The sequence below is a fragment of the Symphalangus syndactylus genome, chromosome 23 (assembly GCF_028878055.3).
Source record: "Symphalangus syndactylus isolate Jambi chromosome 23, NHGRI_mSymSyn1-v2.1_pri, whole genome shotgun sequence".
NCBI classification, from domain to species: domain Eukaryota; kingdom Metazoa; phylum Chordata; class Mammalia; order Primates; family Hylobatidae; genus Symphalangus; species Symphalangus syndactylus.
In genome coordinates, this window is record NC_072445.2 from 35527414 (window position 1) to 35548148 (window position 20735).

The 20735-nt window shown below is 45.1% G+C and overlaps 1 protein-coding gene across 3 annotated transcripts in view; it reads right to left on the reverse strand.

The window, feature by feature from the left end:
• Window positions 1-16164: 16164 nt before the first annotated feature.
• Window positions 16165-20735, reverse strand: part of MAPK14 (mitogen-activated protein kinase 14) — an 83561-nt gene continuing 78990 nt past the window's right edge. For all 3 annotated transcript variants that reach the window (XM_055264339.2, XM_055264340.2, XM_063632189.1), the window contains 2 exons: window positions 19283-19456; window positions 16165-18531 (listed from right to left, as the gene is read on the reverse strand). In XM_055264339.2, coding sequence (XP_055120314.1) covers window positions 18464-18531; window positions 19283-19456 — 242 coding nt within the window. In that variant the 3' untranslated portion in view covers window positions 16165-18463. The remainder of the gene's footprint in view (window positions 18532-19282; window positions 19457-20735) is intronic.

A 20735-nucleotide genomic window follows, 5' to 3' on the forward strand; every position in this document is an offset into this window, starting at 1 on the left:
GGTCAATTCTGTGATTTGACAATATTCATGTTTTGTCTGTGTTCGGATATGATAAAGGAGTAGTTTCATTTTTGTCTTAGTCTGCCCTGGTCATGGATGGCCTTGTTCTATACTGATGTCTGTGAAATCGTCTATGTTCAGCACAGCAAGACCGAATTGCACCAGGCTGGACAGCTCTAAGCAACCAAGTCCTGGCTGATAGGAACAGGCAGCTCCCAGATGTCAGGGCTGCTTCGATCTATTCCAATATTATTCCCCTGGTACAGATGGAGAGACTGAGGCCCAGAGAGGTTAAGTAATTTGCCCAAGGTCACACATAACTAAGAAAGTGGTGAACATGATCTTCATACCTGGCATCTGGCTCCTAAGTCTGCACATTTAACTGCCAACTAGAATGCCTGGTGCCCAGCAAGTGCCTGAGAAGTGGCTGCTGTTGTTGCATTGTCTTCCTAGCTAGCCTGTGAGCCTCTGCAGGCAAAGACATGGTGTGGGAATTGACGACTGGTTTCTTAGCGATAAAGACAAAAGCCCCACATACTATGAGACTGTCATGTACCCTATCCTGGCCACCCAGACCCCATCTTGCCCCACGAGCACAGCAGCCACCCTGTCTGTCCCAAATGGCAGGAGCAGCATGAACCTCCTCACCATAATGAGTATGGGCCAGCATGAACCTCCTCACCACGAGACCTCCACAGAAATGAGAAAGCATGACACATCTGGGGTCCTATGAGGGTGGGACAGGCCAGGGAGCCCTAGAGCTCTGGCCCCAGCTCTAGAGATTCTCATGCTCTTTTGGGGCTTTCAAGACTCCATGAAACAAGCAAAATTGCAAGGAGGCAGGGAGATGCAGAAGAAAGCCTGCAGGTGTGGGCTGCTCTGTGGCACGGTAAGCTGTGTGATCTTAGACAAGTTAGTTGGCTCCTCTAAGCCTCAGTTTTCTCATTTGTAAAACGAGAGTGGGTGATAAGACCCATGTTACAGGGCTGTTGTGAAGACTAAAAGAGATGACTAGAAAAGTGTCCAATTCAGTGCCTGGCACACAGTAGGTCTCGCCAGAGGCTCCTTCCCCAGTGGACTGTGTCAGCTCCGCCTGGGTACTCCAGCTGCCCAACCCCAGCCCCTGCCCTTTGGCTGTCGAGTCCCTGCCCCAGAAATGGTCCCCTTGGTGAGAGTCAGCTCCAACTCACATCCAACTCCTCTATTAAGTTTTTTGCCAGATCCTCAGCCCAAGGATTCATTGACCCATTCATTCAACATTTATTTGTTGGCTGGGCATGGTAGCTCATGGCTGTAATCCCAGCACTTTGGGAGGCTGGGGTGGGAGGATCACTTGAGCCCAGGAGTTTGAGACCAGCCTGGACAACATGGTGAAACCCCGTTTCTACTAACAATGATAATAATAAAAATTAGCCAAGCATGGTGGCACACGTCTGTGGTCCCAGCTACACAGGAGGCTGGGGTGGGAGGATTACTTGAGCCTGGGAGGTCGAGGCTGCACTGAGCTGCACTCCAGCCTGGGCAACAGAGCGAGACCTTGTCTCAACTAAACAAATAATTTAAAATGCTGGTATTTAATACTTCCATATGGTTCAACTAAATGTAGTGGCAGGTGGTATTAAGTGCTATGAAGAAAATAAGGCAGAGTAAGGATCTAAAGGACTAATGAGTACTATTTGATCAGGGAAGGTCTCTCTGCGGAGGCAACATTTGAGCAACCCTTGAATGGGTCTAGGAGTGAGCCCAGCGGACATCTGGGGAAAGAGCAGGTGCCTGCCTTCCAAACCCCACAGGGGACACTTGACCCTGCAGACCAGGCACCCAGCCTCATTCCTCCTGTGCCCATTACTTCCCTACTCCAGCAGCCTCTGGTAAGTCCCTCAGGGGAACAGCTTAGAGCGCCGGGACACCTTACTGACCTCTGGAAACTTTTTTTTTTTTTTTTTTTTTTTGAGACAGTCTTGCTCTGTCACTCAGGCTGGAGTGCAGTGGCGCAATCTCGGCTCACTGCAACCTCCGCCTCCGAGGTTCAAGCAATTCTCCTGCCTCAGCCTCCTGAGCAGCTGGGATTACAGGCATGGCCAGCTAATTTTTGTATTTTTAGTAGAGACAGGGTTTCACCATGTTGGCCAGGCTGGTCTCGAACTCCTGAACTCAGGCGATCCGCCTGCCTTGGCCTCCCAAAGTGCTGGGATTACAGGCCTGAGCCACCGAGCCCAGCCAGCCTCTGGAAACTTGATGGGGTGCTGGGGTCCTCCTGTGAGGCCATCTCCCCAACCTTGTCTCCCCATTACCTCTTCCCCTTCTCAGGGGCAAGGGCTGGTCAGCAGACTTAGGGCTCGAGCAGAACATCCATCCCAGCAGCAAAAGATAAGGCACCACCAGCCAAGTGCGGTGGCTCATGCTTGTAATCCCAGCACTTTGGGAGGCCGAGGCGGGCAGATCACCTGAGGTCAGGAGTTCGAGACCTGCCTGGCCTATCTCTACTAAAAATACAAAAATTAGCCGGGCATGGTAGTGCTTGCTTGTAATCCCAGCTACTCGGGAGGCTGAAGCAGGAGAATCACTTGAACCCGGGCCGCGGAGGTTGCAGTGAGCCGAGATCGTGCCACTGCACCCCAGCCTGGGCAACAAGAGTGAAACTCCATTTCAAAAAGAAGGAAAGGAAGGCAGGAAGGAAGGAAAGGCAGGAAGGAAGGGAGGGAGGGTGGGAAGGAGGAAGGGGGAGAGAGAGAGAGAGAGAGAGAGAAGCAAGACAAGAAAGAAAAGGCACCCTCCCCCACTCCCCTGCACCTCCTCCACCTCCTCCTCTCTCCCCTCCCTCAGCTTTAGCACCCCCTGGTGGAAGATGGGGGTGGGGACAGCTCTGTGAATCGGGCACCTCTCAGCCAGCCTTCTGGGTTCTGGATGACAGGCTTCCCCTCTTCACACCTCCCTCCCCACACCGTCCAGTCCACACTCCCCTTTCCACTCCACCACTAAGGCCTGCCTCCCTGCACCCAGCCCACAGGTCAGCCCCCTCCACTCCACCCTACAAAGATGTGGCTGGGGGAAGGTCTGGTGCCCAGGCCTCCGCTCCGTTTGGTCTTGGCCTTGTCCTTGGTAGCATTCAGCATAATACTAATTAATCTGCATTGTCTCCTGTGACATGTCCCTCTCCACCACTGGACAATGACTCTGTAAGGGCGAGGGCAGTATTCTGGCCACTGCTGAGCCTTGTAGCTGCTCAGTAAATACTTAGTGACTGAACGAACCAAGAAGTTTTGTGTCTCTTCTGGGTACTATACCCATAGGAGGAAGATGTGGCTTGAAGACCCAAATGGTGGGACCGAGGATGTGTGGTCACTGTTCAGTCTGATACAATCTGTCCTAGGATGTTTTTGATTTTGCTGTGTTCTTCCCTTGCTCCCTGAGGGAAGGCCTAGAGGCCTCATCGTTGTGGGGCCCCCAAGGTCCTAGCATGAGGCTGGACCTTCCTATGGTGGTGAAAGAACCAGAGTGTACAACCTGAATCTGAGGCCTCTTCTCTTGCCATGAATTTGCACCAAACGTCCACTCCAAAGCAAGTTCCTCCCTGTGGACAGCCCTCCTCACCACTCCCACTGAAGCTCTGCATGATGAGCCAGATCCGCTCCCTATGGAATTGTCTGCCCTTCCTTCCTTCCTCTTTCCTTCCCTCCCTCTCTCCCTGCCTTCTCTCTCTCTCCCTCCCTTCTCTCTCTCTCCCTCCCTTCTCTCTCTCTCCCTCCCTCCCTCTCTCCCTCCCTTCCTTCTTTCCAAGCTTAACTCTAAACTCACATCTACAAGGAGGTGTTCCCAAGTGAACTCTAGATCCACTCACCCCACTAACCCTGTGCATATCCCTCTCCCCATGACCCCCACTGCACACCACCTGCTTCCCCCTCCACAGGCTTCGTGACGTCCACATTCTTGAAGCGTGCTTGTACTCCTGTGAGCCAGTAGAGAGGTAGCCGAGTTCCGGGAGACAGGGCTGAGTCTGAATCTCGTGACTCCATTTGTGGCTACAGGTGGAGCTTCCTCATCAGTAAGATGGGAGAATGTCACTTGCATAGCCAGGGCTACCAGGAGGGTTTCCTGAAGCAACACATGCCAGGTTGCAGGCATTATGCGTGGTGCTCCCTCTGGTCCTTCAGGACTGCTCCTGTGTCACCTTCTCTGAGGTCCCCCTGACCTCCTCATTACAAGCCATGCTCACCTGCCTTACCTGGCCTCGTGTCCTTCAAGCCCTGTGTACCTGTTTATTGTCTGCCCCCCTCTAATAGAATGGCAAGGGTAGGGGATTTGTCTATTTTGTTCATCACTGAATTCCAAGTACCTGGAAGAGTGCCTGGCAGCCGGTGACTGGCTGAATGGCAGGGATGTAGCAGGGCCTTTTCCCCAGCAGCCTTGTTATCGCTGCGTCTCTGTCTGTGTGCAGCTGATATGCAGGCCCAACTCGCCTTCGTGCCTGGGGCAGTCTCTGCTGTACTGACCTGACAAACCACAGTAATGGAGTCAGGTCCTGCCTGGACTCCTGTGTGTAGCCTGCCTCAGGCAGGAGAGGCTGTGCACCCTGGAGGCCACCTCCACAACCTGCCTGTCCAGGGCAGAGGCCACAGGGTCTCCTTGCTCCACCCCTTCTAAGTAAACTATCCAATGTCAGGACACATAGATCCTCCCCAGAAGCCCTACGGACCCTGGTCAGGGGCAGATAACCCCAAACAAGACTAGCAGGGATACCTGCCATGGCAGAGGTTTGGGCTCTGATTCCAGCTCTGTCTCTAATTTGCTGTGTGACCTCAGGTAAGTCAGACTGCCTCTCTGGATACATTCATTTTCTATTATATGCATTTAATAAACAGGGAAAGAGCACTAATTACTTCCCAAAAGTTGTCATAAGAGCTTTACATACATGTAACTTAATCCTCCTAAGGACTCTATGAGATGGGTTAACAGTATCCCCCATTTTATGTATAACAATGAGGCACAGAGAGGTGAAGTGACTTGCCCAAGGACACACAGCTAGTAAGCACTAGAGCTGGGAGTGAAGCCCAGGTAGTCCTGCCCAGGGTCAGTGCTAGTAACCACTATGCTTAGCTGTGCTGGATGATGCTTGTGAAGGGCCAATCTTTTCTAAGAAATAAAATTAAGTAGAAAGAACATTGCGAGACCCTGTCTCTAAAAAAATAAGAGTCACAGTGAGAGAGCTCCAGCACACCACTGTCACTGTCTGCCCGAGCACAGGTGTGGCCACAGGGATGAGTAAGGGGCTGTGGAGGGGAAGCCACCCTGACCCTGGTGACTACACTCCCCTGACAAACAGCTTCTCCCTGCTTCTCAGGCCTGGTCTTCACTCCCTCACACTTGCCCAGGGCTGCCCTTCCTAAGCCAGGGGGCATCCGGATCCAGCTTTGGTCACCTGGAAAGAGGGTGCTCCAGCTGGGCAGCTTGAAGGCAGCACAGCTCCCGTGTGACAGGCAGCCAGTGGCAGCCCAGCTATGACTAATCCTGTTTCAGAGCAGCCTTGCCTCCCTACAACGCCCCATCCCTGGTAGCTCTCAGTGGCCTCCAGGATAAAGTTTAAACTTCTTAGTCTAAGTTGGACAAGGCTTGCCCCCATCCGGTTGGGCCCTGCCTTTCTTGCTAATCGGATCCTCCAAGGTGTCTGTGCCCAGGCAACCTCCATTCTAGCCATCCGCAAGCGTGCCTTCCTCATCCCTGTCACCACGTCTTTGCTTGAGCTGTTTGTGGCCCGTCTGGAATGCCATTCCTCTGCTTTGCCAAGGATGGGGCGGGGGGCGGGGGACCCTCGTTCCTCACAACCTGCTCAGCAGCTCTTCCTGGGCTGGCTTTGCCAGGCCACTCTCACCAGCACGCTTAGACTTGGAATTCTCAGTTAACTTTCAAACAAACCTAAATTGTAAGTTCTTGAGGGCATGAGTCTTATTTTTCTCTATCCTCCTTACCTACTTGGTGATTAAGGTAAAGCCTTAATCCATTCAACCAAATTTTGCCAGGCACCTCTCAAGACATTGAGAATACATGGACAAATGTCACAGTTCCTGTGCTCGAGAAGCTCCTACCCTAGTGAGGGCAGCAACAGGAAACGGTAACACTGTCATCGGAGGTGGGAGTGTAAACTGGGGCAAGCTTTTAGGAGAACCATTTGGCAATGCTGCCAAAGTGTCAAAATGTGCACCTTGTTAATCCGGTAATCCCATAGCCATCAATTTAGTGAAAACGCGAAACAGCCGGGGGACGCACACTTATCACCGCATTGCTCATCATCTGTATCAATAAAGAGAAGTTTCCAGCATCATGGGGGCGCGGCGGGGTGGTGGGGGAGAGGAAAAGGAAACACACTGCTTGGATGAGTTGTCTCAGATTTGCAGAGTACGTTCGGGATGACCTGCCTTAACAAATACAGACCCAGTGCTGAGGGTGAAATTCACTTGGCTGGTGGGGTGGCAGGAGTGAAGGTCCTTGTCAAGGCAGAACGCTGAGCTGTTTCACACACATGCCATATTCACTTCTGATATTTTAAAAATAGAACATCATAGATGCTCATCATCATGATGAAAACGGTGACAAAAACATACAGTTCTTACTATGAGCCACACACTGTTCTAAGTGCTCTACATTGGTTAACGTATTTAACCCTCACCACAATCCTGTGAAGAAGGCACTATTATCAATATCATCCCATTTTACAGTTGTAGTAACTTGAGGCCCCGAATGATCAAGCAACCTGCAGGTTACACAGTGTCAGTGGTGGAACCCGGGTTAGAACCTAAGCTGTCTGGCTCTTGACAGCTGAAGCCCTTTCATGCCCCTCTCTGATTCCATGCCCTCTCTCCCTCCCTAGAGGTGACCCCTCTACAAGTTGGTGTTTATTATTCTCGTCTGCTTTTAGTTTTACTGTATACGTATGCATCTGTAAACGATGTCAGATAGATCGTTTTGCAGCCTCCTTTTTCACTTAAGGTTGTTGGTGAGATCTGCCAAGATGTTGAGTCATCTCTGTTTCTCAACCTTGGCACTGCTGACATGTTTTTGCTGGGTAATTCCTTGTTGTGGGGGTCGTCCTGTGCATTGCAAAATGTTTAGCAGCATCTCTGGCCTCAACCCACTAGATACTCACCACCCTCACCTCCAAGTGTGACAACTAAAAAGGTCTTCAGACATTGCCTATTGTTCCTGGGACAGAGACAAAATCAGGGGTCTGGGGTGGTGGTGGGGGAATCATTCTAGTTCATTTGTCTTCACTGCTGTTTAATATTTCATTGTATAAATACATACTGCAGTTTATTTCCTATTCCCCTATTGATGGTGTTTGAGGTTTGTTCCCATTTTTTCCTGCTATTACAAATGATGTCGAGTGAAAAGTCTCCGTACTCTGTTCCTTGTGGACATATGAGAAAGCTTCTAGAAAGTTCTAGAATAATTACCTAGAACGGCAGCTATGTACAGCTTCTGCCCTTACTGAACCCTGCCAAATGGATGCCAATGTTTGAAAGCTCTACAGTTTTTGTATGGGCAAATTCATTTGCCTTTTCCTGCATGGTTTCTAGGTTTGGGGACATTCTTTGAAAGCCTTTCTCCATTTAAATCTTTGACCTGTCTGGAAATGATTGTGCCTGAAGGAGGAAAGTGGCTATCCAGCTGTTTCAACGCCATTTATTGACACAGATCACTGAATAATAATGAATTTTAAAAGCGATGTATTTTTTTCCAGATTTAAAAAAATTTCTAGGAGTTATGCCAATCTGTCAACAGCTATTATTTCCAGGTAGTGGGATAATAGATGTTACCTACTACATTTAAACATTTTCAACAATAAATATGTTTTGTGTCATAGGTTTTGTATCATAGATGTTACCTACTACATTTAAACATTTTCAACAATAAATATGTTTTGTGTCATGAAAGAATAATAATTAGACAAAGTAATGTGGTAAGTGCTTTGACCCGGGTAAGATCAGCACAAGTTACATAAACACCTGGAGGGGGGCACCTGACTCAACTGGAGGCTGGGGAGAGGACTGGTTGGGTGGGGGCTGTTTCCTCACCGTGAAGCAGGATGGGGCTTGTTGAGGGCACAGCAGCCACTCGGCTGTTTGCCTCCAGATAGGGACACTCCCCACCACAAGCACTGTGTCAGCAACCATGATCAGATAGTCATTGCCTGTCTCACTGGGCAGAGCTGTGAGTGGCTGAGTTTCCATACAGGACAATCAGCTCTGTCACACTTGAGCAATGGCCCAGGGGAAATGGGTCTTTGTGTAATGGCAGCGGATGGTGACCTCACACCGGAAACACACAGTGGAGCCAGCTGATCAGGTCGAGGTAACCCAAGAGGACATGCAGCCCTGGATGCCACGAGAAATCCTATTGTCTGTCAGTTGAGTGCCAGGGAGGTGGATCAAAGGTGCACCGGCCCAGAAATGGCCTCCAGCAACAGGTGCTTAGATGTTCTGTTCTAGGGGTGCCAGCGAGATGGTACAGTCATTGTTTACCACTGCCTTCTCCCATGAAAACAACGAATAACTCCATGGGGACAGGAATTTGACTTTTATTCTTTCCCATATTCCCAGCACCTGACAGGTGGAAGGTACCTAATAGATATTTGTAGAATGGCTGAATGAGGGTGCAAGACACCATAATGCCTTCCAATTATCTTTCTTTTGCCTTGCTATTTTCATTTTAAAGTGGCAGATGGATGGGGACACAGTAGGAATTATCTAGATCATGGCCATCAGCCACTTTCAATAATCTTTTTGCTCTTGTTCTAATTCATTAAATTGCTGTGCATCCAACTTGAATTACACAGCAAGACATAGCAAAGAGAATCAGAAGCCAATTCTTCTAACACGTGTCTCTTCTTAAACAAGGAAATTCCACACAGCACCATTTCTTAGGCAAGGCAGATAACCCATACGTATTTGGTTTCTTTCTTTAAATGATCTTTGCTGCTAAAGACTATTGATTGTAAAAACAGGAAGCAAAAGACAAGGTGATCTGCAAGGGATAAAAGCTGACAGTCATTTACTGACTCGGTCAGTAAGGACTGAATGCCTACTGTGTGCCAGGTACCAAGCTAGGTGACAGGGACACCATAGTGAACAAGACATGATCTGTCTTCGATGACATGCAGCCTTAAGCCAGTATTTAGCATTTACTGTATGCTCAGGGTTTTTCATGTCTTAACTCATTTAGTCCTCACAGCCCCACTCTCTACTATTGGTACAATCTTGGGCAAATTACTTAATCACATCAAAGGTTCCAGAGCCTGTATCCTTAACCTTTGTATGTTTTTCCTTTTTGAGCAGGTGGTACAAACAGCAAGCAATGATAAAGCAGTGTGATCGGTGCCACCAATGATCATTCCAGAAGATTACAGGGTGCACGCAGAAGACACTGCTAATCCAGGCTCGGGAATGGTCAGGGATTTACCGAGGGAGAACTGTCAAGGCTGAACAGAAAAACAAATACATTAGCTCAGAGGAATGAGGAGGAGGAAGAGAGTTCTAGAGAGAGGGACTATCATGCCCAAAGACCAGGAGAGAAAGCAAGAGCACACAGTGACCTTGTCCCATTAGAGCAGTGCTATAGAGGAGAGCCAGAGGGAAGCGTGTTAATCTTCTAGGACATACAAAGCGAGTGCTGGCTTGAGCCCTTTTGGCTGAAAGACGGAAAAGGTAGTTTCTCTTCAGAGGACTGGAGGTGCATTTCTATCCCAGATGAGTAGAGAAGCGAGGGCAAGGGGGCTGGAACTAGGGAGACAGACCCAGTGTGTGCTGAACAAGATAAGGCACCAAGTGCCTGGCTGTGGCTGCCAGGGACTCCTCCCCAATTTGGCCAGCAGCAGCCAGGGAGTCCTTATGGAAATTATGCTGAATTAATTTTTTTAAGTTTTCTTTAAAAAAAAAAAAACCAAAAGAGGTGTGTCTAACACCAATGCTATAAAACTCTTTGGAACCAGGAGTCTTTCAACGTTGATACCAGGATAGTCTGTTGAATCTAGCCTCAGTTGTAACGTGACTGAGAAAGAGACATTACTTGTATAGAATATGCAAGAATGTAAATTGCTTAACATACAGTAGCAGTTCATTAAAATAACTACTTTTTAGTAGGGAGGTAAGGAAAGTAGGGGGAAGGAGGTGAAGGAAGGAAGGAAGACAATAGGGAGCCAGGTCTGTCCTGCATTGTGGAGGTTTCACTTCTTAGGACTCCAGGTGTCCCAGTCATTTGATCTGTCAGCAATTCTCAGCGGGTGCACTGAAATCTCTGGGGCCATTTTTGGTTATCATACTGATCAGGAGTATTACTGATATGAGCATGCACGGGCCACTGTGCAGAGTGGGATTCTTAACAAGAATTGCTTCACATTACAAACATCCTGCTGGACATTCATGAAGGTGGAAAAAACTATTTATGATTATCTGAGCCTAGACTGTAACTTGGTTTTACATATAAAACAAATACTTTTCTGCGTATTAATATACTCAAATTTCCCAGGATCACAACTGAGTAAATCAAAAAGTTCTCCTGGCTGGGCAACAGACTGAGACCCTGTCCAAAAAAAAAAAAAGATTCTAATTGTTTTTTTTGTTACTAAGAGTTGCTTACCAGTTTCAGAAAAATCACGACTGACAGCAGTCAGCTATGGTATCTGAGTTGCCAAGACAACACAACTGTATCAGTATGCATTTGGAGCTGTCATATTCAAGGTGATTCTATGTATAGGTACAAGCATCTAACTACTTCATTATTTCTTTTATGTAGTTATGCCTGAGAATTTACTTTTTTTTTTTTTTTTTTTAGGCAGTGTCTCACTGTGTCACCCAGGCTAGAGTGCAGTGGAATGATTATAGCTCACTGCAGCCTCAACCTCCACGGCTTAAGCAATCTTCCTGCCTCAGCCTCCTCAGTAGCTGGGACTACAGGTGTGTGCCACCATGTCCAGATAACTTTTTATTTTTTCATTATTTATTTTTTTTTTTTTGAGACGGAGTCTCACTCTGTTGCCCAGGCTGGAGTGCAGTGGCATGATCTCAGCTTACTGCAAGCTCTGTCTCCCGGGTTCAAGCAATTTTCCTGCCTCAGCCTCCTGAGAGTAGCTGGGACCCAGGCGTGCGCCACCACAGCTAATTTTTCTATCTTGTACTGATTTTGTATTTTTAGTAGAGATGGGGTTTCACCATGTTCGCCAGGAGGGCGAGTGATCCACTTGCCTCAGCCTCCCAAAGTGCTGTGATTACAGGTGTGAGCCACTGCGCCCCGCCCCAGTTAACGTTTTAAAAATTTTCTGTAGAGACAGGTTTCACCATGTTGGCCAGACTCATCCTGAACTCCTGACCTCAAGTGATCTGCCCGCCTCAGCCTCCCAAAGTGCTGGGATTACAGGTGTGAGCCACCATGCCCAGCCAGCACTTATATACGGAAATGTATTCGTATTTTTCCTGTGTCATTTATATTAGATCATTTTAGTTTCTTTGAAATTGTGTGAATTACCTATGAACTTCACCTCAGGATTATAAAAGAGGTATTATGAAATATTAGTTATGCAAAGGGTAATAGATCTGACAAGAGTTTAGAACCACTGGTTTTTGTTAAGAATCTAGACTGGGTCTGTGGTTTTACATCTTCTTATTTTTTGCTGCAACTGACACTCAAATGGTGGTGGCATAATTTTTATTTTTAGTTGCAAACTGAAGGTTAATTCCTTATTTAACTTACAATAACTTCTAAACAAAGCACCTTCCTTAAATTGAACTACCCAAATAACTCTGCAATATAACATTATCCCACTGGCTATGAGTACTTAGACCACAGCCTATGGCTTCAATAATGGGTTTTCCAGAAACTGCCTCAGGACCATTTGTACTCAAGAGCTCTCTTCCCAATTGGCTTTAGAGGCACACACTGTTCCCAGATGGAGAAGGCTGCAAACTCCCCCTAACAAGACAGCCTCGATGCCCAGTGTCAACTTGTGAGATGCAGACTAACCAGTATCTTGAGTGTCCACAACATACCAGGCACATTGAGGTTTGTTATTTCCTTACTGGTCTAAGAAAATCTTGTAGTCATACCCTCAGTTTAATTACCAGATTTTCTGCCTGTGGATAACGGCAAAGAGCTTCTGAACAAAGGATAACTTAATTTACTCAAATCTACACCTACTGTTTTGTTTTGTTTAAGAAATGAAATGACCTTAATTCAGTACCAAACATATTTCCCCTAAAAATGTGTATTTGAGTCTAAAAAGGCCTTTACAATTTGTACTTTTCCTCCAAGATGCCAAGCTACTTTTTTTTTTTTTTTTTTAAACAGAGTTCCACTCTTGTTGCCCAGGCTGGAGTGCCGTGGTGTCATCTCCGCTCATTGCAACCTCCACCTCCTGGGTTCAAGCGATTCTCCTGCCTCAGCCTCCGGAGTAGCTGGGATTACAGGTGCCCACCACCAAGCCCGGCTAATTTTTTGTATTTTTAGTAGAGACAGGGTTTCGCCATGTTGGCCAGGCTGGTTTTGAACTCCTGACCTCAGGTGATCCGCCCACCTCGGACTCCCAAAGTGCTGGGATTACAGGCATGAGCCACCATGCCCGGCCACCAAACTACTTCTTTAAGTTACAACAGGCTAGTGGGTGTTAACTCTTTTTTCAAGAAAAGAGGCTTTGGTGTTCTGCAAGACTAGGAGGGATGAAGTGTTAGATTCGTGGTTTTCAACCAGGGACGATTTTGTTCCCCAGAGGCCATTTGGCAACAACATCTGGAGACATCTCTGGCTATCCCAACTGGGGGAAGGGAGCATGTGTGCTACTGGCATTAGTGGGTAGAGGCCAGGGATGCTGCCTAACACCCTACACTGCACAGGACAGCTTCCACAACAAATAAGTATCTGGTCTGAGATGTCAATAGTGCCAAAATTGAAAAATCCTGCTTAAGATCCTTAAAGTACACCCTTCTACTGAAGAAGAAACCACCAAACCCTCCCAGCTGGGTGGAGAATCCCACTACAAAGTACTGGTGCGGCTTTGCTTGCCAGAGGCCTAACAGCTGGGTGCAATTTCTTTCCAGCAACTGTTCTCCTGCCTTGAAAGGTTGGGCTCTAGCCCTGGCAAAACTGAAATTTGAGAATGGTTCCCCAGGTCCCATAGACTTTAAACACCTTTCTCATTAAAAAACAGAAGAAAAAGTTTCTTCTGATCACAAAACAAAACAAAACTCTCAGTGTAAAAAAAGCTACACATTACAGAAACAGCATAAAAATTAAAGGGCACAATCCCACTGCCTAGAGATGGTTGCTAACAGTTCAATGTATATTCATTTCCTAGCCTGGCATTACCTATCAACAAAAAAGGGGGCCAGGATACTACAGTTTGCCACTGACTTTTTCTCCTTCACAATGTATGTTGCACATCTATCCATGCCTAGCTGCAGGGTATTCCACTGCACAGTTGACCATCTTATTCAATCAAGTCCTTATTCATAGATATGTGGCTTACTTCTAGTATTTTGCTGTACAAAGAATGTGACACTGAAAAACATTCTACTTTGTGCACTTAAGACCTTTTTTTTTTTTTTTGAGACAGGGTCTATGTCACCCAGGCTGGAATGCAGTGGCACAACCATGACTCACTGCAGCCTTGAACTCCTGGGCTCAAGAGATCCTCCCACCTCAGCCTCCCAAGCAGCTGGGACTATAAGGCATGTGCCACCACACCTGGCTAATTTAAAAAATCTTAATTTAAAACAGTCTCCAGCTATGTTGCTCAGGCTGAAGACTTCTGAGAAGTGTAAATGCTAAGTTCAAAGGGCATGTACATTATTAAAACACATCTGCATTATAAATAAAAGGGGGTCTTTATTATTTGCATATTCATTAGCCAAGTCCTTGCAGCTACCAAATTATATAGAGAAGTGAAAGTCATCCCAATGTGAAAACATTCACTAACGAGCTATTTATAAAAAGTTAGTCCCTCTTTGCTTCTTAAGTACCTGAAGCCAAAGTATTTATCCTGCCCACTGTATTCTGGTCTTCTGTTAGTCTCTATGTTTATATTGTAAGCATATGACAAATGACACAAATAGAATGCAACTTAATTGCAATAATCACAAATATTGCAAATGGTGGTGGATTTGATGAAGTTGATAAATAATGCTAGAAAACTGCTCAAACCTTAAGCAAAAGCTCTGAAAAGTGGGTGACAGACTCAGACCAGTTAACAATAAAAGGAAAGTTGAGGTGATCACCGATAGATACTTATAAAAAAGAATGTGAATATCAAAATATCAAGAGGCCCTCTGAAAACTGATGAAGCCCTCAAATATTTTTGCAAAACTTCCTTCTATGATCATGTTGCAAAAATCAAATGAGAATATTGCAAGATACAAAATCAGTTTCACTTCGAAAACAACTTAATTTCCTTCTTTGTCAGAATTAATATATCTTTAAAATTATGAACATGCTTTTGTCATTTTGTTCCATTTTCATGATTAAAGTTCCATTCAGGTTTCCCCTATTCCCCAGTGTCCACCACATACTATAAAATTTTGGTCCCCGTTTTAAGTGGATTCATTTCAGGGGAGCTTTTTCTGTTGTCAGCTCTCCTTGGACTAAGCAGGCTCTCTTCTCAGAAGCCTAGGAGGAAGGCTGCTCTCATGTCTGGTATGTGAAGGTAAAATACTCCCTACAACCATCTGATTCTTTTGTTTTTTTTTTGAGACAGAGTCTCGCTCTGTCACCCAGGCTGGAGTGCAGTGGCACGATCTCGGCTCGCTGCAAGCTCCGCCTCCCCAGTTCACACCATTCTCCTGCCTCAGCCTCCCAAATAGCTGGGATTACAGGCGTGCGCCACCACACCCAGCTAATTTTTTGTATTTTTAGTAGAGACGGGGTTTCACCGTGTTAGCCAGGATAGTCTCAATCTCCTGACCTCGTGATGCGCCCGCCTCAGCCTCCCAAAGTGCTGAGATTACAGGCGTGAGCCACCATGCCCAGCCAACTGTCTGATTCTTACAGGAGCTAAAGGACCCCATGTAACAACCAGGGCCCTTTTCTCTCACATCCTTATGAAGTCACTGAGGATGGAAAGGAGACTATGCTTGATCTGCCTTCGATCACTGCCTTCATTCCCAGCTGCCAGCCAGGGCCTGGACAAAAACACAACTCTCAATATCCTCACAGGCTGAGCCCCACAATCCACCCTGGGACACCTGCTGGGTGTCATTCCAAGGACACCAAGAAAGGAAGCACATCAGCAAAGTCCCTGAGAACTCAGCTGTGAGACCCCGTGGCTCTTTCATCCTGTGATGCAATTCAGTCATTCTGAAGAATATTTTCAAGGACCGTAGCCAGCTAAGACGAAGTCATAAAATACATTCGCCTAAAAGCTTACAAACAATGTACACATATCTATATACAAACCAAACCTTTTCTCTGGCAGTTTTACAATAAAAATATATGGCTTATAGATAGTCCCGAATGTCAAAGATGAAAAAAATCTGAACTTCACTTTATAGATGAGAAAACTGTAGCCCTGGGCCAAGGGTCAGCAGACTTCTCTAAAGGGCCAGAAGGTAAATGGTTGACATTTTGGAGGTCCTATAGTTTCTGTTGCAACTATTTGCCTCTGTCACTGTAGCACAAAAGCAGCCACAGACAATACATAAACAGATGAATGTGGTTCTGTTCTCATAAAACTTTATTTATGGATACTGGAATTTAAATTTTACATTACTTTTCACATGCTACAAAATCTACTACTTCTTTTTTTTTTCTTTCCCAACCATTTAAAAATGTAAACGCCATTCTTAGCAGGCTACACGAAACAGGTGGTGGGCCAGATTTGGCCCTCAGGCCACAGTCTGCTGAGCCCTGTCGTTTCGGCCACTCTTACACTCGAGTGTAGATGAACAGGCCTCAATGCTTAATACCTCGTTCATCTGCTCTTTGCTTTACCCATCCACAGCAAAGACCTGGATACTCTTCACCAAAAAATGTACAACTGAGAAGTTTTATCAACATTTTCTAAATGTTAGGAGTAGTATTAAAATCTGTCAGACAAGTATGCCAGGTCACAGTTTAAAGGATATTGATATAATGCCATATTGTGCATTAAATAAAAACAAGAGAAAAATATAATAAACTTGAGAAACTCACTGAATTTGAAAAATAGGCTTTATTTTAACCAGTGGTATTGTCTGACATCCTATATGGCATAACTGATTACAGCCAAGTTCATGAATACAAATAAAATAGCAATTTCCCTCATTCTCTCTTTTGTTTTCTGTTCAGAGAAATCAGGAGATGGGAGCATTATGCTCAGAAACCGAACAGCTCTTCCGAGAGCTCCAGCTTAGAGTCCAGGCTTCCGGAGCATCAGCCTCCTAACACGTATGTGGTCACATGTGCAAAGACCTTTATTACAAAATATTCAGAGCAGTATTTCTGTAGGAAATCACACTAGCATTTACAACCAAACATGGCTGATAAAATTCATCTTGCTGTGGATGGTGAGGATTTGAACTGCAATAAAGATGAGGCCTTTACGTTCACTTTCCTTGAAAGGGGGAGAGTCCCGGGTGAGAGGGAATCGCCATCAGTCTGCCTCCTTCCTTCTTGCTCCAGTTGACTCAGGGGGTCCACCCTGTCCCTCTGGAGTACATGTATCACTGCACTGATTGAGAAATGGAAACACCTTGGCCCAAATACAAGATTCTGTCACACAGCCAACACTGGAAGTGACTTTATACCTTCTTATTACACAAAAGGCTTAAATATATGAGTCCTCACGTAGAACAAAATGCCTGAAATTCAGCAAGTTATGAAAACAACTCTTCTCCACCCCTGAGGATATTTTATCTTTATAAAGTTGAAAATACAAAATATTAAAATAATTTGCCCTTTCTCCCCATCAAAAGGAATCACATTCTCAAAGGATTCCTACAATATACAAAATTCTGAAACAAAATTTATTTCTCCCCAAACCAAGAAGTCAATGTTAAGCTGCCAAGAAGACCCTTTTCCATAGGAGTGGAAAAGACACCTTGTTACTTTTTTATTTTAAAGTAATCATATTTAGAGAAAGATAGCAAAAGGAGTTTCTGGCCTTATGGGCTTTAATTTTTTACTTTGATTTTCAGCATTTCTTAGCATTAGTTATTGGGAGTGAAGAGAGTAACTTGTTTCCGAAGTTTGGGATATTCCTGGGAAAAGCCCTGATCTTTCCCATGATAACTCCTCAAAAATAGTTGGTTGAAAACAGATGGCATGAATAAAAATGTTATACATCCATCTGTTCCTCTTTTCATGATTTTCACATCAAAAGCACCTGAAGTATCAATTGTGTTCAACACAGAATAGCACTAGGGGCTGAAGAGAGGATGATGTCACTTGCCATAATATCAGCTGAGGTGACATGGGATCTAAACTACCCAAGAAGTCTTCACTGGCAAACCTGCCTGACACCAGGGCCTCCTGAAGAGAGCAGGACAAGCAGCTGTGCATGCTCAAAGCAAGACGTGCAAAACACATCCTCACTCTGCTAGAAATAAAGAGTACACAGGAAGTACATGACATCAAGAACCTGCTTCTGACTACTGGGGCAGATATTCAAGAAACCTCTGCACCAAAGGTGAAGGGTAAGCAGAGAAATGGCAACACCTGGGGGTGAGGGAGAAAGAGAGACGCACATATACGCATGCACTCACATGCACACATGACCGCCTCTGAAGGCTGCCTGATTACTCCGGGCCCACAAGCAGCCGTCCAACAGCCCTCTCGACTTGCCCGGCTCAGAACTTCAGCAGCTGCAGTCTTTTAACTATCTACACTTTCTTCTCTCCTTTTAAGGCACAAACATATTTACAGTTTCAAATACACTGTCAAGATCTGAGAACCATACTAAGCAAGTTAATCACAGGCTAGTGCACAGAAGCCAGTTGGTCCTTTTTGGCTGTATGTATCACCGAGGGACGGTGTCAGGTCTGAAGCAACCAGAAGGTATGGGCCTTCTCTCCGTGCCACTGTGGGATGTTGTCAAGTCTACGTCCCACCGTCAAGATGGGGTCACAGGAGAAACCAAAGTGGCAAAAGCATGACCGGGATTGGGGACAATTCGTATTTTTTTACTTTGCATTGAACATATTCCTAAAAAGACAGCAACTCTTGTCTGCCTGAGCCAACCCTCAGAAAGAAGAGCAAGGTGGAGGCTGCCCCAGAGCATCCACAACCTCCTGTGAAGTCACTGTGATCATAGTTTGTTCATATTGTTTTACCCTCCCACAAAGACAGACACACACATGCACACACACTAACACGCACGCACACGCACACGCACCCCCTTCCACCATGGAGGAAATCTCTGCAACAAGAGGCACTTGAATAATATTTGGAGAGTTCCCGTGAAAAGGCCTTCCCCTCACAGTGAAGTGGGATCAACAGAACAGAAACCAGGTGCTCAGGACTCCATCTCTTCTTGGTCAAGGGGTGGTGGCACAAAGCTGATGACTTCATCATAAGTCAGGCCTAGAAATGGGAAGGAAAAGTAAGATGTGAGAGTTTAGGCTATTCTCTTTGCTGGCGAGCACTCTGACTTCTAAGCTCAAGATCCTTCCTCCCTGTCCAGGTAGTGGTTTTATGGGCTACTTCACAGCTCGTATGTAATATCCTAATGGAACACGTTATCACACAGAAGTTCAAGGGACATAGAAAAGAACCATTTTTTTTTCTCATGTTTTTCATCGCTGAGTGCCTCTTCTTTTAAGCTCTCTACAGAGATGCTCAAGAATGAAAGAGCACTCTCACAAGCTACGGCAACAGATGGTCTTGGCTCTTGGGATTTAACTGGAGTTCTGAACTTGTGTTTTGTGGAAAGAATATGGGACTGGACACAGGATACACAGGTTCCATTCCTGGCTATGTCCCTAACTAGTTCTAAGTTAACTGATAAGACATAAATTCTCTTTGCCCCAGTTCTACTAAATGTAAAACTGTAAAAGCTCAGAGAGATGTTGTAAATGCAATGACTCTGAAAACCTCAAATCTCCATGCAAAGCTCCTGTGTGAGGGGTTGTGCATAAAATCAGACCAGACATAAGTATCTCAAAGGTCCAGAGAGTATCACTGTCCACAACAGTTTCCACCAGAGAACATATTCATTCTGCATTAGAGACCTCAACTACAAGCTTTAGCAAGTTGGTTATGACCATTCAGTTTTTATTTTTCCCACTGCTTTTGGTTAGTGGTTCAAGATGTTAATCCTGCCCTTAGGACTTACTTTTCCACTCATCTATAAGGAGGTCCCTGCTTTCAAAGGACTGATCATAAGGATCGGCCACTGGTTCATCATCAGGATCGTGGTACTGAGCAAAGTAGGCATGTGCAAGGGCTTGGGCCGCTGTAATTCTCTTATCTGAGTCCAATACAAGCATCTTCTCCAGCAAGTCGACAGCTATCAGTACCACAGACAGGAAAGAAAAGAGTTTTTAACATGTTACAAAAAAGTACGCCTTATTGAGCAAACACAGTTTTGACCCTTCATAGCCAAACAAAGAATTCTCCTCCAAAATATCTACTCTAGGATATATTAGCCCTCTTCTCCTTTATGTGTGTGTGTGTGTGTGTGTGTGTGTGTGTGTGTGTGTGTGTGTGTATCTGTATTTTGTATGTTTTAAAATTTTTTTATTTTTGATTCGGGGGTACATGTGCATGTTTGTTACATGGGTCTCACCATGGACTGATGGGGACTGGGCTTCTAGTGTGCCCATTAACCAAATAGTGAACATTGTACCCGATAGGTTATTTCTCAACCCTCGCCCTCCTCCTGTATTTTGTATTTTTAAAGAATATGTTACTAAAGAAGAATTTTTTTAAATGACTGGGATTCTGTTTGAAGAGGCTTTTGTGGAACGTCAATGTCAAACTGCCACCAGTGTAGTCAAACTGTATAAAAACAAAAGCCTACAGCTAAAGTAACCTACAATAGGTAGGCAGGGCTGTTTTTTTTTTTTTTTTTTTTTTTTTTGTCCCCCTAAGCTGTTTATTTACTAACATAAGACAAATAAATATTCATCAAACAGATCTTCAAACAGTAAATAAATTGGGGGTTTTACATGGTGATGAGGGTGAGACGTGGTATTAAAATCAAAGGGAATTTTATTTTTAAAAATTTCACTATGAAAAATTTCAAATATACAGAAACAGAAAGGTAAAAACAATGATAAAGTGAACACTCATATGCCTAGCATACAGATTCAACAATTAACATTTTTATATTTCTTTATTTATATATATTTTTTTCTGAACTGTTTTAAAATAAAATTATAGACATGACACTTTACCCTCCCCAAATATTTCAACACGGAGACATCTTCCTGTATAATCATAATACTGTTATCATGCCTGACAAATAATTTCTAAATATCATCTAAAATCCAGTTAATGTTAAAATTTCTCCAATTATTCCAATGTTGTCTTTTAGAACTAGTTTGTTGAAACCAGGATTCAATTAGGGGCCATGCACTGCAACTGACTGGATTTCTTTAGTCTCTCTTAGTCTAGAATAATCTTCTTACTTCTAAGCCCTGTTCTTTCCTGATTTTGATCTAAAGAGACCCTCTGGTTGTCCTGAGAATGACCGTTTCTCGGGATGTGTCTGATTTTGCTTCTTTTGCTGTCATGTGTCTATACCCTGCCTTCCGCTATCCCCTGTACTTCCCAAAAACCAGAAG